A 25,601-nucleotide genomic window follows, 5' to 3' on the forward strand; every position below is an offset into this window, starting at 1 on the left:
TCAGTGTCAGTCAGCACGCGCGCTAACTGCAGCAGCAGTCTGTGTGTCATGGCTCTCTGCTGCTTCCCCTCCCCTCTCGTACATGGCTCAGTGGCACCAGCCAATCAGCACGCAGGCTCACTCTGGCCGCTCACTCAGCTTCTCTTCACTCAACACACAAACAACCGCGCGGCTCCTGTTCAGACTGGGAGAGAGACACCGCAGCAGCGGAAAGACATGAAGAGGGGAATAAGCGGCGTTTGGCTTTATTTTAATACCGTAAATGAAATCAAGTTGTATGTTTTGTAAAAAGCCGGTTTAATTCAGTGGAAACACAACAAATTTATATAAGCACGTGACAAACCATGAGCAAGAAAACGTTGAGAAACAGAAAAGGAGACGAAACTTCTCTCATATATACTGCAAAGCCCTAATTCTAGGTAATCCTCAGAGCAACTGGTTCATTGCCTTAGGAGGTAGAAGAGTAAAAGTTATGTTTTTGACCCATTTTGTTGGAATGGGAGAGCTTTAAAACGTTCTATTATTTAAAGGAAGAATGTGGATGTTGTTTATATGTATATGTATGTTTTGTAGCTTTTATTCTCCCATAGTGACTTCCTGGTTAAATAAAGGTTAAATAAAATAATAATATTGTCCTGTGTGAATCTGTGTTGACCTGTGATGGACTGTTGACTTGTCCAGGGTGCACCCACCTTTCGAACAAGGACTACTAGAGATAGGCACTAATAATCCTGCAAGAAAAAGAGGCTATGATCGATGGATGGAGTTACACCAGCATCTCATTCACGCAGCGGTAACCCCCCGCCCCCCAAAAAAATAAAAATAAATAAATAAATAAACGAAAGTGAATGGTTTGTGAAGTTGACACTGAAGCTCGTGGTGTTGTTTATAGCATGTGACTGAAGTAATTGGCAGGGTTTAAAGTAGCAACACCCTGAGCTGGCTAGCTGTGTCCCACATCAATTTCATCTGTTGTTTTAAAGCTGAATACTTAGCTTTAGTAATGGCTTTATAAAACAGACTTGACAGAAAATCAAGCTCTGATATAGACAGCTAAGTGTTTGCGACCACTTTAGTTCATGTACATTTTCATAACCCTTTCACTAGGGAAAGTCTGGCATAAACTGAAATACTTTTGAATGGAAAATCCTGGTCATAAGACCAGGGTTTTCCATTCAAAAGTATTTCAGTTTGCCAAACGTTACCATGGTAGCTTCGTATTATAGAATGAACAAATGTGATGACTCCTACAATGACCTGTATTATTGTGATTAAATCTGCCAGTAGATAATTAGTCAAGGTCTGAACCAAACCATAGGACCTGAATGAATTAATGTCTGGACTGCATCCATAAACAAAGCAGTATTTCTGAAATAATAAATCTAACAGAAAACATAGAAACCTATTGATTTCTTTTCTTTTGCACCTGTACTGCCATTGCTTAGAGTTGTAAAAGCTACGAACAGAATAGTAAAGGCTGACATATTAGCACATCTAGTCTTAATTTATATAATCAGCTGTCTAGTGTTATTTTGCTAGGTCATAGGTCACACCAAAGAGATACTTGAAATCAAAGTACACATCATTTAAGCATACTTGACTCCACGAAGAAAAATGTTTGTACCAGTACTAAACATACTTTTTGGTTCGAAGTTCCTCTGTGTCTAACTCTTCTCATTCCATGTTTCTGTTTTTTCTCTTTCAGGATGGCAGTATAATGGGATAAAATTAAAAATGGGTCAATGGGTAGGTGTGCAAGTTCCTCTCCTCGGCCTGACTCTCCAGCTTTTATTACTGATATTCCAGCTATCAGCCGGCCACGACGAGAACATCAATGAAACTCCCCAGGATGTACTCAACTTCAACTTCACACGTACTGTCTACCACGCAACAGTTTATGAAAACTCAGCAGCACGAACCTATACCAACAGTAAAGTTAAAATGGGCATACACCTTTCCAAAATGTCCTGGGAAATTCGCTACAGAATTACTTCTGGGGATGATGAAGGGCTTTTCAAAGCAGAAGATTATGTACTGGGGGACTTCTGTTTCTTGCGCATAAGGACCAAAGGGGGCAATGCAGCCATCTTAAACCGAGAGATTCAAGATAATTATGTATTGACAGTGAAAGCCTATGTTAAGGGAGAGACTGTTCTTGAGACCTGGACTAAAGTCAGCATCCAAGTGTTAGATATGAATGACCTCCGGCCCCTGTTTTCACCTACCACATACTCTGTGACCATAGCAGAGAGCACTCCTCTCAGAACTAGCATAGCGCAGGTTACTGCAACTGATGCAGATATTGGCTCCAATGGAGAGTTTTACTTCTTTTTCAAGGACAAAATTGAACTGTTTGCAGTACACCCAACCAGTGGAGTGGTTTATCTTAGTGGAAAGGTTAATGTTGATGAACAGGATCGGTATGACTTAGAAATTATGGCGGTTGATCGTGGCATGAAGCTGTATGGAAACAATGGAGTTAGCAGCACAGCTAAGCTTTTTGTCCATATTGAGCGTGTGAATGAGCATGCTCCAGTTATGAATATAGTCAACCTAAGCGGCTCCAGGTTAGATAAGAATAGTGTATATGCCATAATCATTGTTGAAGACCTTGATGAAGGCTTAAACGGCAAAATTGATTCAGTCCTTATTATGGATGGTGACCCTTCAAGACAGTTTTATATAGAAAAACATGAAGAAGAGGAATTCGTCATTAAATCCACTAAAATAATATATGGTGAAACTTTCCCATATGGTTGTAACTTAACCCTGCAGGCAAAAGACAAAGGAATTCCTCCCCAGTTCTCTGCTCCACAGGTTCTACAGATAACATTTTCCAAACAGCAGACAACAGAAGCTAAATTTGAGCAGGAGTTCTATGTTGTTAGTCTTAATGAAATTTCACCACCTGGTACAATTGTGGGTTTTTTTAAGATCAGGCCAGAACCTGATGATGCAGAGTATATTCTGACACCTTCTGCAGATTCAAGTTTTTTCAAAATCAATACCTTAACTGGTGCAATTTCCACCTCTTGCTGGTTTACTCATGTATCCAAGGATATCTTTATTCTTGAGGTATTGGAAGTAGACAGTAATCTCAGAGCTAAAGTGCAGATAACCATTGAAGATGCTAATGATAATACACCTGAATTTTCCCAGTCCTCCTATGAGGTTTTTGTAAATGAAAGTGTACCAGTTGGGACCAACATATTAACAGTTTCGGCAGTTGATGAAGATAAGGGTGAAAATGGATACATTACATACAGTATTCACTGCTTTCAACAAATACCCTTTGAAATTAACCAATTCTCTGGTGTTATAAGTAGTAATACAAATTTTGATTTTGAAGCTTCACCAGAGGTATTTGTGTTTGTTGTCAGAGCTTCTGACTGGGGTTCACCTTACAGACGAGAGAGTGAAGTCACTGTAACTATCCACTTACAAAATGTAAACGATAATAAGCCATTGTTTGAGAAGGTAGCATGCAAAGGGGAGATTTCTGTGGATTTCCCAGTAGATGAAATAATAACCACAATGTCTGCCATTGATATAGATGAGTTAGACTTGGTAAAATACAAGATTATTTCAGGAAATGAACTGGGGCTGTTTGACCTCAATCCTGATTCAGGTGTTCTTGCATTGCACAATTCCCTTTCCACATTGAGTCCTAAGTATACCATCTTAAGTTTGAAAATAACTGCTACAGATGGTGAAAACCTTTCGGATCCTATCTTTGTCAACATTTCAGTTGTACATGAAAAATCTCTTTACAAGAATTTTACATGTATAGAAACCAATGTGGCACAAAGGTTAGCTGAAAAGTTACTAAAAAAGTCTAAAGCTAGCACAAAGCTTAAAATCGAGGAAGGTTTTATTGACCTGTTCTCTGTCAATCGGCAAACACCCCAGTTTGATAAAGCTTTCCCCTCTGATATTGCTGTGCAGGAAGACTTACAAGTTGGCTCAAGTGTTTTAAAGGTCAATGCATATGATAGTGATACAGGTTTCAATGGTCAGATTCTGTACTCTATTTCTGATGGAAACACTGACAATTGTTTTAATATTGACTTGCAAACTGGTCTAATCAGTATTTTTCTGCTTTTGGACAGAGAGAAAAGAGACCACTATATCCTCAACCTAACCATTTATGATCTTGGCTTCCCACAAAAAGCAGCTTGGCGTTTGCTTACTGTCCACATAGTGGATGCAAATGATAATGCACCTCAGTTTTTGCAAGAAGGATATAGAATAGTGATACATGAAAACACTGCAATAGGCACAAGTATCATCCAGATTGAGGCCACTGACAAAGATCTTGGAGTCAATGGTGAAATGGTTTACTCGCTCCTGACAAGCACCTCACAATTTAGCATTAACTCCACTAATGGGATTGTTTATGTCACTGGCCAACTAGATCGAGAGTTGGTTCCTACCTATTACTTAAAGATTAAAGTTCGAGACAGTGCAGACAAAGGGAGACACAAGTTTTCAGTCACTATTTTGAAAGTTATTTTAGAGGATGTGAATGACTGTCCCCCACTATTTATCCCCAGTGTGTACAAAGCCAGGGCTCTGGAGGATCTTCCGTTAGGAACTGTTGTGGCCTGGATCGAAACCCAAGACCCAGATCTAGGGTTGGGAGGCCAGGTTCGATACTCGCTAGTTAATGACCACAATGGATTGTTTGATTTGGATCGGAACACAGGAGCCATTCGACTGATGAAGGAACTGGACTATGAGATCCAGCAATTCTACAACCTCACAGTAAAAGCCAAAGACAAGGGGAAACCAGTGTCACTTCTTTCAGTCACCTTTGTGGAGTTGGAAGTAATCGATGTAAACGAAAACCTCTGTGCTCCATATTTTTCACACTTTGCCTTAACTGGAACAATTGAAGAGAATGCCCCTACTGGAACTACTTTACTCCAAGTTAGTGCACAAGATGATGATGCTGGTAGAGATGGAGAGATCCACTATTCCATTCGTGATGGGAGCGGGCTTGGACGATTTGCCATAGATGAGGAGACGGGTGAGTTTTCTTTGACAAAATAATGGACAGTCATTTTAATAAACTAATGCTTAAAAGGTCTGCAGGAACTACCCCTAGAAACTAATACCTTGAAAGGTATGGTTTACTCGTTCCTGACGAGCACCACACAATTTAGAATTAACTCCACTAATGGGATTGTTTATGTAACATTCAGCCTTTGGCTGAATGTATTTCAAGAGGCAAATGCTTTGGTTTTATTTACTTTGTAAAGCTGTTCTGCTTTCCACTGTCGTAACTTCTCTTCCTCAACAATAATTGTCACAGTAGAGACAGTATTACAGTATTACTAGAAATTGACCGCTCCACCATTCAGAAGTGTACCCCAGGCTAATCTAACCCCTTATACCAAAGACGTTGTAATGACGGTGACAGTTAGCTGGTCGATGAAAACTTCAGCAACACTTGAAGATTCAGGAGCAGACTTTATTAACAGACCAACGCGTTTCAGCTTGAGGCCTTCTTCAGGGTCATTACAAATCATCACATCGATGGCCTTCAAATAAGAAGTACAGTGCAGAAAAAATTCTAATAAACCAATCACTTATTCACACATACATAAACTGACCAATCAGCATACAGGGGGATGGAACTTGCTGATTAAACTAGTGCCCAATTATGTTCTTGCTGAAAACCCTTCAGTTTTAAATAGGGCATATAATCCCATACTTGCAACAGTACTTCACTCCAACAAAAATACAAACCAAGATCCATACATCACAACCACAAAACCACCATAAGTAACAGTATTGTGACAAAAAACTCTAACTCCAAAAAAACAATAGACAACACCAAGGAAAAAACATTCACAAAAATAAACAACAAAATACAAAATAAAGTAAAATAAACACCATTACAAAATATAAATATCCAATTAAGTTAATTCAATTTTTTTTTCATTAAACAATAAATATAACAATAGGGTCAATCACAGAATTTCATTAATGGACGGATCCTCATTCATACCGGTAGGAGCTAAACTCTTAAGGTAAAGAATCCAGAACGCCTTTCTCTTTTTCCTAATTAAATATAATAATTAAAGACAGCTGATGTGGTGATTTGTAATGACCCTGAAAAAGGCCACAAGCCGAAATGTGTTGGTCTGTCAATAAAGTCTGTTACTGAACCTTCAAGTGTTGCTGAAGTTTTGATGGACCAGTTCCCTTATGCTCTTCATCCAACTTGAAAGTTAGTGAAGTTGTGCCAGAAACTCTTGGATCTCTGGTGATAGTGAAGCTCACAGCATTAACAGTGGCATATTTTTCTTATCTACCAACAATAAGGTAAAAAGAAATGGAAAAAATGTGTTTTTTTTTTGTTTTTTTTTTTCCCAGTGTCCTGTCTAGCAATGTGGCAATAAAAATTGATATCTTAATGCCAAATAGAGCTCGACAGATTTTACTTTCACAAGTGGAGCAAACAGCTTTCGCCATAATGCTCCGCTTGATTTGTGCGTGTAAATAGCTTTATTGTGATTCCTGCAGGGAGAATTTCAAATTATATGGACACTACAATGGGAAAGTAGGAGAGTAAAAGAAAAACAAGAAGAGAGAAAAAAGAGAAAGAAGAGGTGAAAGAAAGAAGAGATAAAAGGAAGAGAATGATAAAACTTCCTCTGTCTGCTCCATCACCTGGAAAGAGACACAAAAAGAACAGCACAACCAACAGACATAAAGCAACAGATACAATCGTGTAACACCTTGATACCATTGCTAAATCATATGTATTATTATTTAAGCTGACATGTGTAATGTGATACCTAAAAAAAAGTAAAAGAAAGTAAATAAATTATAGCCTTTCTGTATATAAGTGAACATTTAATACCTGGGACCCAGCACCTGTGGGAGATTGTGAGAGTGCACTAGTTTAGGTGAAAATTATCCAGAAGGAAATGGCTTGATAGTGATTGTGGAGAATCGAAGACCCACCTTCCCCGAGCACAGAGGTAGGGGTCAGGGGACCCATAACCCCGGACTCCCAAAGGGGCCCCCAAAGCAGTGCGCCCGAGAGGGGCCTTCACAGGAAATCTACAACCCCCCCCTGAGGAAAGAGGAGAGACGACCCCGAGGAAATCCCCCAGCCACCGCAATGCCGACGCCCTCAAGAGCCGCGGGGACGAGCCCGTGGGCTCCGCCGGCAGCGCTGAAGTGGTCCTGGCCATGGGCCCCGGGGGCCAGAGGCCCCAGGGGCGCCGCGCCCCCGCGGCAGGGGCCCCGGCCGCCCCCCGGGGGGCCAGGCCCCGCGAAGCCACCGCCGGGAATGGGCCGGCGCCCACCCGGGAACCCGCCCCAAACCCGAGGACCATCAACGCGCCAGAGGGTCAAGGCGCCCGCCAATGCAGCGGAGGAGGGCAGGACGTGGGGGTATGGGCTCCGCACCTAGCGGAGACTTGAGATGATCTTGGGAGAGGGAGCGGACCGAGCCCAAACCTGGAAAAAAAACAACACTCATTCACACCATCCCTCCCTTGTGCCCCACTCGCCACACACAGACACCAAATAAATAAATAAATAAATAAATAAAATAAAAAATAAATTAAAAAAAGGACGCTTTACACACATTCCCACATAGCATTCACATCCAAAAATCCCAAGTGGGGGGGGGGGGTCACCACAATTCAACAATACGACTGCCTGTGCCCGACCCCCGGCCCCGCCCCCGGACCAGGCGCCCCCCGGACCAGGCCCCCCAAAGAGGGGGGGCCGACACGACCCGTACGGGCCATCCGACCAGAGCCCCCCATCACCCACTATATACCTAATAAGCCCCCTCCCACCCCGACCTTACCCTAGCCACCCCTGCCCCCCATCCCTTCCTGGGGAGAGCAGAGGCGTCAGCCCCAGATCCGGTAAGCCGCTGGCCAGCTGCAACAGCCCCCCGCCAAGACCCCGTACCCAGTGGCCCGCACCTCCTCCAGGCCCCAGACTTCGTGCCGCGATCGGAGATCGGGGGTGTGCAAAAGACCCCCGATCCTCCCTACGCCCGCTCAGATGTCGTGTTGTTGCATGTTGTTCTCAGGTGTGTTTAAAACTGGGAGCACCGAAGGGGGTGCACGGCACAGCCCACCCCCCCCTCCGGAAGGGAGCTGGTGCCAGCGCCCCCCTCCAAGCAACTACCCAGAAGAACCCTCAATGTCTAAATGCCAGAGGGGGTGAAGGGAGCCGCCCGGGGCGAGGCTCACACAACATAAGCCCCCCCCCCAGACGTCTTCCCCCCACCCCCCCCATATCGTGGCCTACATGGATGTGCGTTGTGAAAATGTTTGGAGTGAAAGTGTCTAAAATGCATGATAAAATTGGGGAGAGGGACGTCACCAAAAGGTGGCAACCTCCAGTAACGCCCTCTCCCCAAGGACCTACATGTGTGGCGGCGTGATGGAGTAGGCAGAGGGAGGAGTCCGGGGATGGGGAGCAAAGGACTGGGGAGCCAACCCAGGGAGCCAGCTCCCCTACTGACTCCAATAGGCACCCCCGCTCCCCGAAAGCCCCACCCGGAGAAAGGGGCCCCTCCAGCAGCACCACCATAGCCCGGGGGCTGGGGAGAGGCCGCAGGGCCCGCCAGCCAACCACCCACCAGGACCAACACCTCTACCTCCCCCAGCCCACCCCCCATGCCTACTGTATTTAACCCCCCCCAAAAAAAAAAAAAAAAAAAAAATTATTAATAATAATAATAATATATAATTAAATAAATTAATTAATAAGATGGGGGACCCTGGCCAGCCAGCCTGCACGAGCCATCCCAAACCCCACCCCCCAGGTGAGACCCGCACCGGGAGACTACACGGACCAGGACCGGGACAGGGGGCCGGACACAAGCCCACCAGAACGTCCACCAAACCCCCCCCCCCACACCACCCGTAGATTTAAAGCCTCCCCAACACTAACATTCAAACATCTCACCATACATTCGACACTAGACATCCAGGCTGGGTAAGTCACTACTCCCCCTCCCTCCCCTCCCCCCACTAGCAGAATGCCAACCCAAAGAAGGGGAAGAGCATCTGCCCTGAGATGTTAATGACCATGCCCCCCTACCAGCTCAACAGGCCCTGAGGACCCCCAGCGCACCAGAGGCCCCGTGCAGGGGCGGACACCCGGGCGCACGCCGGCCCAGACCCCAAGCGGCACACCCCCCGGAACCGGAACCCCCGAGGCCCCGCGCGCCCCAGGGACCCCAGGGCCCCAGACCCACCCAGGACCCACCCAGCGACAGCACAGCTACCAGGTCAGTAACCCACGTCCGTCCCCGCGTAGCTCCCCAAGAGCGCCGCAAGCGGCGCTGTGGGCCACCCGTAGGCCTCCCAAGCTCCTCCCATATGGGGGCAACAGACCCTGGAGTCAGACCCACCAAGCGCCCCACTCCAAGTGCCCCCAGAGTCCCAGGAACCCCTCCACCCAGCCACTGCGCCCTGCAGGAAGCAACCCACCGCCCCCCATTCCACTAAGTGATAGTGCTAATCAAAGGAGCCCAAAGAGATCGAACAGATGTGGATGCAGATGCTGTCTCAAGATTAATATGATCCAACAAAAGATCTCTATATTGATTGATACTGAGATTCTCCTTACTTTTCCAATTCATGAGGATAGTTTTCTTTGCGATACATAGTGCAGTGAAAACCATGTAAACTATTTTATTCCCCAGAGGGCTTTCCTCAAAATTACCAAGCAAGCAAACTGATGGGGAAGGTGTAATTTTACAGCTCAAGCACTTTGATAAGTCCTTACATATCTGTGTCCAGAACCTCTGGACTGGTGTGCATAACCATAACGCATGAATATAATTATCAGGATGATTGCCTATGCAGTGTGGACAGATATTAGATTGTGCCAGACCCATCTTGAATAATCTTTGTCCTGTGTAGTGTACTCTGTGAAGGATTTTGTATTGTATTAGTTGTAAGTTGGTGTTACTAGTCAATTTGAAAGTTCTTAGACATATCTGAGCCCAGAAGTCTTGTTCAAAGTTGACTGATAGATCCTCTTCCCATTTCGTAATAGGAAGAGATATTGAATCATCTATTTTAGTCAGTGTCCTGTATGATTTAGACAGTAGTTTGGGGGGGTTTAAATCTAGGAACTCTAATATATTACTTGGAATTTGTAAACCACCTTTATTTTGCTTACATTTTTTTCTAATTATAGATTTAAGTTGTTCATATTCCAAAAATTTATTTTTTCTAATGCCATATTGCATATTTAGTTTGGAAAAATTGATGAACTCGGTTCCATCAAGTAAATGTTCCAGATATTCAATACCTTTATTCTTCCAGTATGTAAAGTTTATCATATTATTATTTTGTAGGATGTCAGGGTTGTTCCAGATGGGTGTACGACTGCATGGGATAAGTGACGACTTTGTCATTTTAAGAAACTCCCACCATGCTGTCAGAGTAGAGCTGATATTGATATTTTTAAAGCATGTATGCCGTTTTATATTTGAGCTAATAAACGGCAAATCTGAAATCATGATATTATTGCATATTTTCTGTTCTATATCTATCCAGGGCTCGTCTAACGGATTTTGCTTTATCCATTTAGTGATATATTGTAGTCTATTTGCCAAGTAGTACTTATGGAAGTTAGGCAAATCTAGTCCCCCTCTGTCTTTAGTTTTCTGTAGCGTCTTTAAGCTGATACGGGGCGGTTTATCTTTCCAAAGAAATTTAGAGATTGAAGAGTCTAGAGATTTAAACCAGTCAGATGATGGTTTATTGGGGATCATTGAAAATAAGTAATTAATTCTAGGTAAGACCATCATTTTAATCAAAGCTACTCTACCCATGAGTGAAATTGGAAGTGATTTCCATCTATCCAGGTCATCTTCTATCTTTTTTAAAAGTGGGATGTGATTAGATTTTACTAAATCTGCAAGTTTAGACGACACAGTGATACCCAAATATGTGATGTTTCCTGAGCGCAAATGTAAATCTAGGGGGTTTTGGAAAGAGCAATTAATTGGCAGTACCGTAGATTTAGACCAGTTTATAGAGTAATCAGAAACCTTTGAGAAGGATTCTAGTAATCTAATAACTTGAGAAAGGGAAGAGTTTGAGTGCTGAAGATAGAGTAATACATCATCAGCATAAAGACTAATCTTATGCTCTATATTCATGCATTTTATACCTTTAATAACCTTTGTTTGTCTAATTGTTGCTGCTAGAGGTTCAATAAAAATGGCAAAAAGTGAGGGGGAAAGTGGGCATCCTTGCCTAGTGCCCCTCTGGAGACAAAAGCTGGAAGATGTTTGATTATTTGTCCTGACACAGGCTGTAGGAGAGCTGTATAAATTTTTTAACCAGTTTATAAAAAAATTGCCAAAACCAAATTTATGCAGAGTAGCGAATAAAAAATTCCAGTTTACTCTATCAAATGCTTTTTCTGCATCTAAAGACATTATAATAGTTTTATTATTTGTGCTGTAGGAATAATCTATTAAATTAAGTAATCTGCGTGTATTTGTGGATGACTGCCTTCCTCTGATAAAACCAGTTTGGTCTGGGTGGATTATGAAAGGAGTGACTTTATCTAATCGTTTTGCAAAAGCTTTACATATTATTTTAATATCCACGTTGATTAAGGATATGGGACGATAACTGGTGGGCAACATAGGATCTTTGCCTGGCTTAAGCAGAAGACTGATGGTGGCAGAGTTCATATTAGCTGGAAATCTGCCATTTTCCTGAATTTCTTGCAACATTCTGTGAAACGATGGTGCCAGAATACTCCAGAACTCCTTATAAAACTCAGTAGGGAATCCGTCTGGACCTGGAGCCTTTTTATTGGGCATGCTTGTTAAAGCTTCCTGAACTTCAACTGTTGTCAGCGGTGAGTCCAGTGTCGTTCTTTGGTTATCTGATAGTTTAGGAAGTGTAATTTTATCCAGAAACTGCTTGATGACATTGTCTGATGGATTTATCTGTGATGTGTATAAAGTTTTGTAGAAATCACGGAAGGTGTTATTTATACATTCTGGATCATGTAATGTATTCCCATTGGAATCTGTAACTGCAAATATAGTCGTTTTCTCTTTATTTATTTTTAACTGATTAGCTAAGAAGCTTCCTGACTTATTGCCATGTTCAAAATTTTGTAATCGAAGTTTTTCTATTAGAAATTTGTTTTGCTTTTCAATATACTGGTTTAATTCTAGTTTTATTTTACGGATTTTTCCCAACTTTCCCTCTTCCAGGGAAGTTTCTAGTAACTTAAGTTTTTCTTCTAATTCCTGAATCTTCTTGTTTTCCAACTTCTTTTTGTGAGATGAGAATGAAATTATTTTACCTCTCATCACTGCTTTCCCTGCTTCCCAAAGTATAGATGCTGAAGTGCCTGGCAGATCATTGTGTTCTAAGTATGAAGCCCACTCTTCTTTGAAAAATGTATTAAAATCTTCATCTTTAAGCAACGATGTATTAAATCTCCAGCTCTTGTTTTGTGGGGTTATTTTTTTATTTGTTAGGGTTAAAGTAACAGGAGCATGATCACTAATAGCGATAGGATGAATTACAGCATCTGAAACGTCCGACAGCAGCGAACTGCTGATTAAGAAATAGTCCAACCGAGAATAAGAGTGGTGAACATTTGAAAAAAAAGTATATTGCTTACTATTAGGATGAAGAGAACGCCATGCATCGCAAAGACCAAAATCACTCATGTATTGTTTGACTATATTTAATGACTGCCAACTACGCTGAGACCCTGTTGTATTCAGCCTGTCTATTTCCTCATTTAGACCAAAGTTGAGGTCACCCCCAATAATTAGAGAACAATCCCCGTGTTTTGAAAGTGCATGGAAGAGTTTGTGGAAGAATGAGGGTTCATCAACATTTGGACCATATACACTAACAATACATAACTTCTGGTTATGAATAGATATTTTAATTAATATGAATCTACCTTCGGGATCAATAATTTTATCTAATATTTTAAAACTAACGTTTTTGTGGATTAAAATTGCTACTCCTCTCTGTCTAGAGTTATAGCAGGCAGCAAACACATCAGGGAACTCAGGTGAGTTAAGATCACTTACAGTTGTATCTGATTTATGGGTTTCTTGCAATAAGACAACATCTGCCTTTAATCTTGTAAGCTGGTTAGAGATCTTTAGCTGTTTTTCCCTGGTGCCTGCTCCATGCACATTCCATGACACAAACTTTACATTCATCATAGGTGAAAGTGAGAAGTTGAAAAGTGCATGTCTTCAGAAGAATAGTTATACAAAGACCCAGGTAGCATCATCTGACGTGCTTGTGATTTCCTGGTCAGCAGGAGAGGAGCAGATGAATAATATAAAGAAAGACAGAGAATTAAGAAAGTGCAAAGAGTGAGAAAAGATGAAAGAGAAATAACCATCACCCATGCCTCGTGTACCCAACCGTGACTAGCAACCATACCGTGCAAGCGTCCTCTTGAGCTGTGCGTTTATTTATTTTTTTATCACGTGTTCCAAACACTTTTTTTTTTCTTTTCAAGCGTGACAAGCTATAAATCCACCATTTGTGCATCTAATAAAGCCAAGGAGTGATCTTCTGATCCCTGAACAACTGACCATTGATATAAAGTTTGTCAACTGCAACGTTAGCTCTGACGCCATCATTAATGTATTTTTTCCTGATTGGAAATAACACTCGCCTACGGTCTAGGATTTCCTTAGGAAACTGGTCATTAACACTGAAATCCGTTCCTCTCAATTCGCAGCCATAGCTTTTAACAAACACTTTTTGTTTATAATGCTCAAATTTGGCTACAATCGGACGAGGGCGGATTTTATCGGGTTTCTTACCTCCGAGCCGGTGAACGCGATGGAAGGTGATGTTTTTTACCTGTTCCGCCGGGATTTTCAGCTTCTGCTGGAGAAACTCACGTATAGCAAACTCAGGGTCCTCTTCTTGGCGCTCCGGGATGCCTGCAAAGACGAGGTTGTCTCTCATACTTCGCGACTGTATGTCCAGAATGGATTCTTTCATCTTCTTATTTTCGCCGGTCAGCCGCGTCAACCCCTCGGTGAGCTCCGTGACTTTCCCTCTCAGCGCGTCGTTCTCCGCGGCAACAGAAGCTAGCTGGGCTTGGCTAAATTCGACCGCTTCCCTCAAAGCCTGGAACTCTTTGTGGAGCACCTCTACCAAGGCGAGGCGAGCGTCCAGGCTGGTAAGCTTTTTGTCGATGGACTCCAGGACGTCGCTGTAGCTCCTGTCGGGAGATAGAGTGGAAGTTGAGGCACCGGTAGAGCTAGACCGGGTTCGTTTGAGTGAAGGTGTGTTTGTGGCTGCGGGATTTTTTTTCTTCCCCATCACGATGTTGTCAAAACACTCGTCCAGGTAGCTCTCCAGGCTCGTCAAGGTCTCTTCTTCCAGTTTGTTCCCTCGTGAAAATGAGACGATTGTTAATGTTTAAACTTTACTTTTAATTTTCAGTTATTGGTTATTACTTACCTGAGTGGATTTAATTTTGAACTACATGTATGCCGCCATTTTACTTACGCACAGCTCACAGCTCTCGGATCTCTGGTGACAGTGAAGCTCACAGCATTAACAGTGGCATATTTTTCTTATCTACCAACAATAAGGTAAAAAGAAATGGAAAAAATGTTCTAAGTGAATCTTGTAAAATGTGTCAGGTTATTCCAAGGCAACAACAGACAAAGCTACATTAAAATTAATTACTGTGAAATCCTTTATTAGGAGAGCAAATTTTACTTTACACTATCCATTAAACGCTTTGTGCAAAAGCAGAGTCCTGTTAGCTGATAATCACTGACAGCTTTTGAATCCAGTTGCATCCAGAACACATAAATGACGGCATAACTAGTGTTAGAAATATGTGAATTTAATCATTTTCTTTTTATTAAGTTACAGGCATTTAGTCTGTTTAAAGAGCTGGTTTGCAGGAATGTTCTGTTGTTTTAACCCCAGACAGGGACAACAAATGGTTCTCCCAGATTGGGAATGCCTTGCCTTATCCAGCTGTGCATGAAACAGGTGACTGATCCCTGACCACAATAAAACTTGACTCCCTTCTTTGTTTTTCAACCCCCATGTTGTAAACTCCTGAATCCTCCTATCCCTTCTTTGATGTTTGACAGTAAAGACAGAAAGACAGAGGTAGCCCGGGGCAGATGAACCAGACTTTCAGGGAGCTCAGTTCTTCGTTTGGCTGATCTGTCCTCTTCTATAGAACAGTCTAAACTTGTGTTGTGTGGTTTTCGTTCTAGGATAAAAGGGGTTATTTATCATAACCCTATCAACTAGCGTCAAGCATTACTCTTTAATTTATCCAATAAGCATAAAATGTAATTATGAACAAAAATTGAGCAACCTTTGTACAGATGAACATCTGGTAGTTCCCCATCAATCACTGTTGTCTTTAATATCTTTTACATTTGTCTAGCATCCTTTTAGGTTTTGTAAAAGGAATAAACAGTATTCCACCCTCTAAATCTTTGGGATAACGTGTGTCTGAATTATACTTTCCCCACTGACGTTTGACAATTTTTTAACATGTTGAGTTAAACCAAAATTTCTAAGTGTGTCACACAGTTCCTTTGCACCCTGTCAGGGTTGTCAACGACAAAGTTGAAATCTCCGACAATACTTAAACAGTCATAATAAATAGGGGGTCAGTAAGATCATTAAAAAAGTTTGATTTTGACTCAAGAGGCCTGTAAACATCCAAGAACATAGTTTGTACCGGGCTCTTTACCTGGTGAGCCAAATATTCAAAAGTGTCAAATTTTCCCAGAAACACCTCTTTACACTTGAGTGAATCACAAAACAATGTTGCCATTCCCCCACCTTTGTAATGCTTTCTGCTCTCACAAAAAAAATTGTAGTTTGGAGGAGTCAACTGCATCGGAATTTGTTCTTCATTAAATTCATGTAACCATGTTTCTGTCAAAAACATCAAGATTATCGGTAATGAAGTCATTGATTAAAAGTGATTTTCCTGACAGATCTAATGTTTAATAAAGCTAGTTTACATGACATAGTGGTGTTGTGCCAGAAACCTGCTTGATTATTATTATTATTATTATTATTATTATTATTATTATTATTTTAATAATAGGTCATTCAAACTCAAATGGTAGCTATAACAAATATAATTCAAATGGTTGTGATCCCAGGGCTATAAGCTTGTAATGATTAATACCAATAATGCATTTATTAATTAGCTGTTATGAACTTATTTATACTGGAAAAGTGTGATCTGACTGATGAGATTTATCCAGGAAGCGTTGATAAGTCAAATTATAACTGCAATTGGAAGTTAATCCTTACTCCTTTACCATAAACCAATGAAAATGTCTGTTGATTTCAGTTGGTAACTCAAAAAGAGGTAATTCTGTACTCTTAGAGACCATATAACTTCTGGATCAAAATAAACAGAAACAATTACTATTCCACACGTTATTATTTATGAAACCAAAACAACTCCCTGTTACAGTAATTGTTATAATTCAATAAACTATGAAACACTACTCACTACTAAAAATGAACATATAAATGAAAATAAACAAGTCAAAAATGGATTCAAATGAGAGGTAGCAATTCTTACTTCAACTCAATTGTTTAAACATCACATTCAAGACGTCGGCACTTGACGTAGCAGCATTGAAAGACAAAATAGCTTTGAGAAACTAGATGGACGCTTCTGTATTTCACAACAAGCTAGCTAACCGCTTAGCTACTCTGTACCTTCCCAAGATGGCAACTATGACGACGTATAACCTACGGCCTTGCGTGATGCGTGAGGAGGAGGTCTTAATAACGTATTTAGCGCACACGCTAGTGTGGGGCGGGCTTTGACCAGAGAGGTGGTCTTACTCCTGAATAAGGGATTCAAAGAAAGTGCGCGAACTGTGAAATTGTACACAAAGAGATTAAAGCTGGAGATAAGGAGAGAGAAGAATGGAAATGGAAGATTGATCCTCGGCAGGATCAGATTATAAAAAGCAAAAACCAACACAGCCAAAATCAGTTACAAAAAAAAAGGCATGCACATACATCAGAAATATCCAGCAGATGAAATAAACTCGGTCTCAGAGTAATCAAGCATTAAACTAAATCCTTATAGGTTCTGCCCAGGCACGAACTATATCACATTATGGGTGAAAAGAGAAATAAAAAGGAAATCCTTTCTTTACTCTGACGTTGCCTTAGCGGTTGTCCTGGTTTCAGGTCCATGGATCTGTGGTTTCAGCAGCTTTGGGTGGTGCTGGTCCCTCAGGCAGCAAGGAACAGGAGGAAATCCCTCCGGTCTCTGGGCTCTTGGACACTTTGTTTGGCCAGAACAAAAGCGAGGTCTTTGGCGATCACTGGGAGATAAGTGGCTCTCAGTCTTTGATCGAAGTGAATTCAAAATACTTTTTAAAGTCAACCTCCTGCATAGGAAAGCAGGGAGAGGTTTGGTTCGGAGGTTCTCGGTCCAACAAGAAATCGAACACGTGCCACGTGGGGAAAAATCCCAACAGGATGGAACAGCTGTATGTCTTCCCAGTTGGCGAGATGCCAGTGAAGAAGGGAGAATGAAGCGCGCCAGGCGCTTTTATATCCTTTTGTAGCAACGTCATAGCGTTTTTATGGCTGGTGGTCGTGTTGCATTATGGGAGTAGGTGGCCATTTTGACCATATTGCATCATGGGAGCTGTAGTTTGTCTTCTTCTGTGCCGTGTAGTGTGGCTGTAAGCTCTGGAGTTTGTCACGTTATAAAATGGCATTACAGTGGTTAATATTGTCTCTGTGGCAGATTGCATCTGACAATTTATGACTTAATTATGATTGTTTATTCCTGTTTCTTATCCTTTAAGCTTTCTTAATTCTGTCATCATCACAGATATTTCACTTGGCATAGCCATCTCAAACATATTTTCATAAACTTGTTATTCATCTGATTATCAGAAGCAGCTAATCAAAATACATAATTCACTGTGTTTTACAATGGGAAAAAATTATATCAGGACAAATTGAGTTCAGTTATTGTTCGATCAGCCCTAGCCTAGGTTTCTCATGTGGCCCGACCCTGGTATCGACCCTATGTCCATGTTAAGTTTAAGGTAAGTAGGTCAGGACAAGAACCCATGGGGACTACAAAGTGAGAGGAACCCAGAAGGTCATTTCAAAAAGGGCTCACCTTGTGACACTCCATTCCAGACATTGGGACCCAGTTTTACACCCACTTGCATAAGCATAGCTTTACTTGGGAGTACTTTTTTGTTTTCTGTCCTGTTTTGATAGCGACGTTTGGCGACATGAGCTCCTTTTTGTGGTTCATTGCTGGCGTCAGCTCTCGGTTCCTCAGCTTTGGTAATAGTAGCGCCTACTGAATAGAAGCCCTTATAAGGGACAAAGATGAACTGCACAAAAAGCTGCATTCGGTCACTCATTTATTCTATATGTGTGCAGAGTTTTCTGTGAAAAGAACGTCAGTCCTCGAATCATTCCTTTCAACTATTGTCACCGGGCAATACCCCACAGATGGTTATTTATTAAACATCAAATAACTTTAAACAGTGTGTAATAGCACAAAAGTGCGCTACACCACCCCTGTTATTCCCATTGGACTGGCAACATCCATGCAAACTGAGCCCCAGGGGAAGGTACTCTTGATGGGTAAGCCGTCGATGCGCTTCCCTCTGCTACCTGCATTGTATTGACCACATACGTCACAGTCCCTCAACTCATCAATACCTTATGGGTAAATAGCAGGCCTGCATGCAGGCCCCGTACTCATCCATGCACTCATCTGGGACTATCCGACATCTCGGACTCCCATTCCACCTCTCGATCCCGGCAAAGACGACTCTTCTCTGTTTGACATAATGGTCCAATTTATCGTTTTCATGCCACCTAGGCCCCCATTTTCACCACTCACTTTTATCATGGCATCGTCATGTTCACAGATGATTTCTGCTACCAGCCTTGATGTCAGACTTCTAGGTTCAAGTCTCACGGCCTCCTGAATCACTTTTTTCAGTTTGTCTAGTTCATGTTGATATCACACAGTCCATGTCCTTTGTTTTTCAGTCCTTTTTCCATCTCTCCTGCCGGTTTCCTCAGGCAGGTGTTTAGTGTTTGGGTATACTTCTGATAATTGGGAAACGTCATCTCAGACAGTCCTGAAAATTTTTACAAGTCATTTTCAGATCTTGGAGGTCCGATTTGTTGCAACTTCTCATGGTAACCCTCCGAAAACCCCAAATTGGTTGATACTTGGAACCCTAGATACTTTACCTGGAATTGCCCAAACTGAGACGTCGTAAGGTTCAGCTTCACGCCTGGTGCTGTGATTTTATTTCAATTACCTTCTGCAGTTTTTCCAGGTGTTCTTGTTTTTGATGCACACTATCACTCCCAGGTCATGCAAAACCTCCATGACTGCTGATTGGAATGCGTTGGTTGAATTTTTATATCCCTGTGGTAGCCTTTTCCACCCGTAGCTCTTGTCTTTATGAGTAAATGCAGTTTTACCTTGTGATTGTTTGGCGAGTCACAGAGAGAAAAAAAAACATTTGGTCAATGTAGGATTTGGTCAATGTAGGATTTCAACTTTTTGACCCTCAGTGTGGATTAATCAGGCTGGACTGGTTAGCTACCGCTCTTTGGTTAAGGGCATTAAAATTAATTACCGGCTACCAACCGCCTCCCACAGATTCAGGTTTCTTTACTGCTTGGATGGGACTATTTGTGCTGGGGTTGAGATCTTCTCTGATGATTCCTAAAGCTATCAATTCTTTCACAATCTTGTCCAATGACACCTGGGTTTAAGGGGTACTGCCAAACTGGGGGGTGAACTCTCCCTTCTATAAGATGAACAAACCGTGATCCCAAGACCCCGCAGACATTTTTGAACCGAGGCACATTAGCTAAGCTTTGATCTGCTGTAACTTTTCTTTCCCAGCTGAGGAGAAGTTGCTTTCTTTCAGCTTATGTTCTGTCACTTCGGGTATATGCAATGTTTTATGCCATTCAACGGCAACTGGTTCTTTTGGTGTCAAGCAAACTTTCACTAACATTGACATCCTGCGATCCACCGAGCATTGATTTTTCTTAGATTGTATGGGCCTTTTACCCAAATGATTCCTTTCCAGATGCCATACTGCATCTCTTCAATGGTCTCGTTAGACAGAATTCCTGTTTCTCGACCTTTGTGGCGTTTGAGGCACTGGTTGATTCTGAGGGTTAGCTGGAGTTTCAGCCTTGCTTTGGTTGGGACCCTTGCTCCCTGTATGGACTCTTTTCATTGTATCTCATCATACAATTTCTGTTCTAGGTCATGTGACATCACCTCATACTCGAGCTGAGTGAATGTGGCATTGTGCAACGGCATTCTCTTGAAGTTGATGTGGCCAGAGAGAGACATGGAATACACCTTATGACAAATTTTAATTGATGGATGATTTATGACCCCCAATCATTTCCGGTCCCCCTTGATTTCCAGCTCCTCCCCCATTTCCGGCCCCATCCCCCATTTCTGGCCCCATCCCCCACTTCCGGAATTCACACCCCTACCCCACCCATTTCCCCCGGTCGCTGCTCTCATAATATAAGGCCTTTTTCTCAAGCCTCGATAGTGATTGAATCCTTTTCAACATGGCGTTCGAAGCAACCAAGTATGAATCTATCATTTCTCACACACCCGTCACGACCTACAACTATCAGGACGGTGTTTGGCAAGCTCAGCAGACCCCTTGCAAGGTTATGCTCTCTCTATGCAGAACTCAGATGCCTCCGACCCTACCTCTGCAAGAAGAATGGTCTTTGGAACCCTATGAAGCTCGCGGTAAATGGGGATATCTCTTCAAGTACGAAACCGGCAAAATGTGTCTGTATCAGCTGGATGAAGGAGCCGACAAGCTGCAAACTATCCACTCCTTGTGCATGCTAACATCAAATGATTGGGCTGTTCTGAGACTCGTCATGCTCCGCAGACTAAACACCGAAGACACGTACGCGGCAGAACCCGCTGTGAATCAAGAAACCGATGACAGAATCATGGAGTCACCCATCGCTGCGCGTTGCAAACAGGGTCATCAAGAAACCATGGACGGAATCAAGGATTCACCCGTCGCTAAACGCTGCAAGCGGACTCATCAGGAAACTGAGGACGGAATCATGGTTTCACTCGCCACTAAACGCGGCAAGCGAGCGCTGACCCGCCTGAACGAAACTGACACAGATTCAACAAATAGGATCTTCTCAGCAACGCGGCAATCAAAGACGGGGGTTACCGGCCGATGGTTTTTCCGTGCAAGTCTGAGACAGGCTCAAGATAAAACAACCCCGGTTATTTTTGTGCTTGACTATTATAATGCAGACTGCGGCGTGTTAAGAACCTTGTTAACCATTCCCTTTGATGCATGGCGTGACAAGATGACTGCAATAGCAGACTGGATGTCAACGCTGTTTTGCGACTGTCGCAACTGGAGAGACATTTTGGGGGTCAAGAAAGCGCTGGCTTTTTAGGCCCGCCCTATCACAACAGTTGAAATCGCCTCTTCAACATTAACCACACCCCCTCTCAGCATAAAAAACATCGGGGACTCCATGCAACATCACTGACCAGACTTTTAACATCTGAAACCATGAGTAACTACGCGGGCAGTAGTGCTCCTACTCCACTACCGTCTCCTTCAACCAGTTCAACCGGTTCAACCGCTTCAGCATCACCGCAGCATGGTTCCCCGGACAGCGACAAATTCTTCCCGGGGGCGTGCCACCCACCTTCACCCGCATCCTTGCCAACCCCTGAATCGTCTTCTTCCCAAAGCGACAGCGAGAGTCTCCTCACATCGCTGCAGAGGCATTCCGTCTGCTGGTCCAGGCCCCTCGGAGGTGTGAACCTACGGCCCGAGTACTCTGTTTTATGGGATAAGAACTCCACGCTTCCTGCCAGGCTTCCTGCCAATATGTCTCTGTCAGAGACCCAGGAGGAAGATTCACAGCTTCAGGACTCACAGCTTCCCTCAAGCCAAGGAGATCCAGCCTCCCCGGGGGTATCCCAGGACTCACAGCTTCTCTCCGGCCAAGGAGATCCAGCCTCCCTGGAGGTATCCCAGGACTCACAACTACCCTCCGGCCAAGGAGAGGCTGACACCGGGGCGGATGAAACCGACGGATTGATCCGCTTCATCTTCATCAGAGCGGTAAAAACTGTGGTGCACCATCTTTTGTACCACGCCATCGAAAAGTACATGCATGATAAGTGGAACGGATGTAGCATGGGCCGTCCTAGTTTGAGAGACCCTGAAGGTTGGGAGCATCTTGAGGATGGGTTCTTTGAAAGCAATTACTATCGCGTAATGCGAGTACTTTATAATGCACGTTTCATCTATGCCATTCAACAGTTTTAAGCCGCTTGCAACATTCATAAAGACAGCAGCACAGTCAGCGCAGTAGCACAGGCGTATCTGTACGAATTGACGCTGGTCAAGCGGGTGCATGACCCTATCAATCAGGTGTATGAACAGGTGGTTCAAGAAAGCCCTGAATTCAGAGATCAGCTTCTAGTGCCTCGCAGTACTGGCGGGGGTGCTGAAAACCAGTGCATGCATGTTTTCTCTTGTCTTTCTTTAATATATAATAAAGTAGTATTTTCTGCAGTTAGTTTGCGACATCGTATTAAATATCTCTAAATATGAAATGACTTTTTCTACAACTAGCTTGTGATATATTAAAGTAGTATTTTTTACAATTAGCTTGTAATATATTAAATCAGTCTTTTCTACAATTAGCTTGTAATATATTAAAGTAGTGTTTTCTACAATTAGCTTGTGATATATTAAAGTAGTATTTTCTGCAATTAGCTTGTGATATATTAAATGAGTGTTTTCTACAAATAGCTTGTGATATATTAAATGAGTGTTTTCTACAATTAGCTTGTGATATATCAAATTCGTGTTTTCTAGCAATTAGTTTATGACATCGTATTAAAATAATGTCTTTTATATATGAAATGACTATTTACAATTAGCTTGTGATATCTTAAAGTAGTATTTTCTGCAATTAGTTTATGACATCGTATTAAAAAATTTTCTTTTTTTATATGAAATTAGTGTTTTAACAATTAGTTTGGGATATAATAAATTAATGTAATTTCTTTCCTGACTTATGTTAATAAATAATTTATAAAACCCAACCGCATTCCTCCTGTCCCTCATCATCACTACGTGTATGTGGGAAGGTATAGCTGAAAAAAGAAACACTTTTCTTTCAACTAGAAAAACAAACATCTGTTTGCAAAAAAATTTACAGCCACGGCGTGGGAACTAAAATGGCACCACTCGTCATTCTTGTTAATGTAACAGTATTTTGAAAGTCCAAATGGCCAGCTAAGAGCACTGCGTATGTTAAGCAGCAAACTTGCAGGCTGTACCCTGGAGGGTGGTGTGAACAACTAGGATAACATCTGCAGGTATTATAATCACAACACATGTCCTCAGCTGCTCTTCTCCCCTTGGACCTGTTCTCCGTCTCACTCAGTGGAGTTACAAAAGAGAAGCCGGCATACACCTATGTAAAACCCGGTAAAATAAATAAATTAATAACAGCTTTTATTTGCAGCTCATTTTCTATAGAGAGCTTGTCCATAAATTTGGCTTGTTTCTAAAAATTCCAGACTCCATCATTCCACTTCCAGTGTTACTCTACAACGAGCAGAATGACATAAGGGAATATTGTTTTGCACAACATGATATCTAGTAAAAACTTCAATTAAGTTTGAATGGGTGTTTATTTAATAGCTTTTTAAAATCAAAGTTTTAAAAGAAAAAATAACTTCATATAAGCAGGTCTGGAAATCAGTTAAGAGACCGGTGCAAAATCTTAAAATCAGCATCTGTCATATTTGAGAGAAACTACTCTGAATCAGGGCAACCACGGAGTCAGTCAGTTTTGATAAGAAATGATTCTTTATTGAGCAAAGTGGGCAATGCGTCTGGCCGGATCGTTCTTGGTTCTGCTGGGAAAGATGAGGGCAGTGGTAAATAACAGGGATGACATTGATGGGAAGGTGGAGAGGGCTGAACTGACGGAGGCTGGTGCTCGGCGGGGGTCCGGGGGAAATGGTGTCTTTGGTCCAGGTGTTATCCAGTGACTCTCTCTCCAGTGTTGTTAGAGTTGGGGGGTGGACAGGCAGGCGAGCACAAGGAGGAGGACCCAAGCGGACTGACGATCAGAGGGCTCCAGGCCTTGAAGAGAGTCCAGGCTTGAAAGCTTCTACGATTCTTTGTCAATTTTCTGGAAGAGATCAAAGGCACAGAATTAGGGTTTGCTTGGAAGAACTCGGGACGGAGTTTAAAGTCGGTCATATACCACGCTGGTAGCGAGAAAGAACTGACGCACTCCTCCTAGTCTCAGCTCCTTAGTAGGTGCCTTAATTAGCCAAGACGCGAAACACCTGCCCGTCACACCCTGCAGCAGAGAGAGGGAGAGAGAGACCAGACCCACACCTTGACCAGCAGCATGACAGCATCTCTACATGTGTACCAGTTATTCCGTCCCACAAGGTAATCACCTGAACCTATCAGATATTAAGCCTTTATTTAGTCTAATTGAAGCACAACTTCTCTTTTACCAGAGAGATGTGAAAGTGGAGTGGAGAACATGACAGGACACGTGACAGCTGTGTTTTTAATGTTGATTTCAGAAGTCTTCCTGTTGCAAAACATTAGCGCTGTTAGATAAAATTGAATATAGGCTAAATATATTTTCCTTTCATTACTTGAAGTCTGAAAACACTACATATTTTTTTTCTAATACTGACTACTTGTCATTTTTATGCAAATTATGATTTTGTTAGTAGTTCAAAAGATAAAACCAATAAAGCAAATACTTCTGAGTAGTGTACAAACATGTTAAACTTTTGCAATGGTATATTTATTTTCTAAAATGAAAATAAAACTTAGAGATTGTCAGGATGCAGCTTGTAGGCTGCATGCTGAGCCTCTCTCCCTCTTTCTCTTTCCTGCGCAGCCTGATTGGTTCCACCTGTCAGGCTGCAATCAACCTCCAACTGCTCCCACCTGGTTCCACCCTTATTTATACTCACCTCAGTCTGTTCTTGCTCGCCGGTCGGTAGTGTTCACTCCCGCTCCGTCTCTGCCGGAATCCTTGTCAGCTCAGTTTTTTGTTACAGTCAGCCTGAAGACGCTGCTTCAACTTGGTTTTTGTTCAAGTCATTTTCCTAAGACTCTGCTCAGCTCTGCTCCATTGGAAGTTCTCAATTCCTGTCCTCGTCTCCGCTGCTGTTCCACGTTCTCAAGTTCCTGAGTTGTTCCACGTTCTCAAGTTCCCACAGCTGCTCCACGTTCTCTAGTTCTGCAGCTGTTTCCACTGTCTCAAGTTCTGCAGCTGCTCGACTGTCAAGTCCTCAACTGCTCCACGTTCTCAAGTTCCCGAGCTGTTCTACGTTCTCAAGTTCCCGCTGCTGTTCCACGGTCTCAAGTTCTGCAGCTGCTCGACGGTCAAGTCCGCAACTGCTCCACGTTCTCAAGTTCTGCAGCTGTTTCCACGTTCTCAAGTTCCTGAGCTGTTCCACGTTCTCAAGTTCCCGCCGCTGTT

General features: G+C 42.6%; 1 protein-coding gene across 20 annotated transcripts in view; it reads left to right on the plus strand.

The window, feature by feature from the left end:
• The window catches only part of fat3a (FAT atypical cadherin 3a), a 359,084-nt gene that overhangs the window by 72,530 nt on the left and 260,953 nt on the right, over positions 1-25,601 (plus strand). For all 20 annotated transcript variants that reach the window (XR_004929918.1, XM_036133269.1, XM_036133270.1 and 17 more), the window contains one exon: positions 1,706-5,029. Coding sequence is in view for 19 of the 20 variants with exons in the window: in XM_036133269.1 (XP_035989162.1) it covers positions 1,735-5,029 (3,295 nt within the window). In the remaining variant the exon portion in view is untranslated. The remainder of the gene's footprint in view (positions 1-1,705; positions 5,030-25,601) is intronic.

This window comes from Fundulus heteroclitus, unplaced genomic scaffold (genome assembly GCF_011125445.2).
Source record: "Fundulus heteroclitus isolate FHET01 unplaced genomic scaffold, MU-UCD_Fhet_4.1 scaffold_60, whole genome shotgun sequence".
Lineage (NCBI taxonomy): Eukaryota > Metazoa > Chordata > Actinopteri > Cyprinodontiformes > Fundulidae > Fundulus > Fundulus heteroclitus.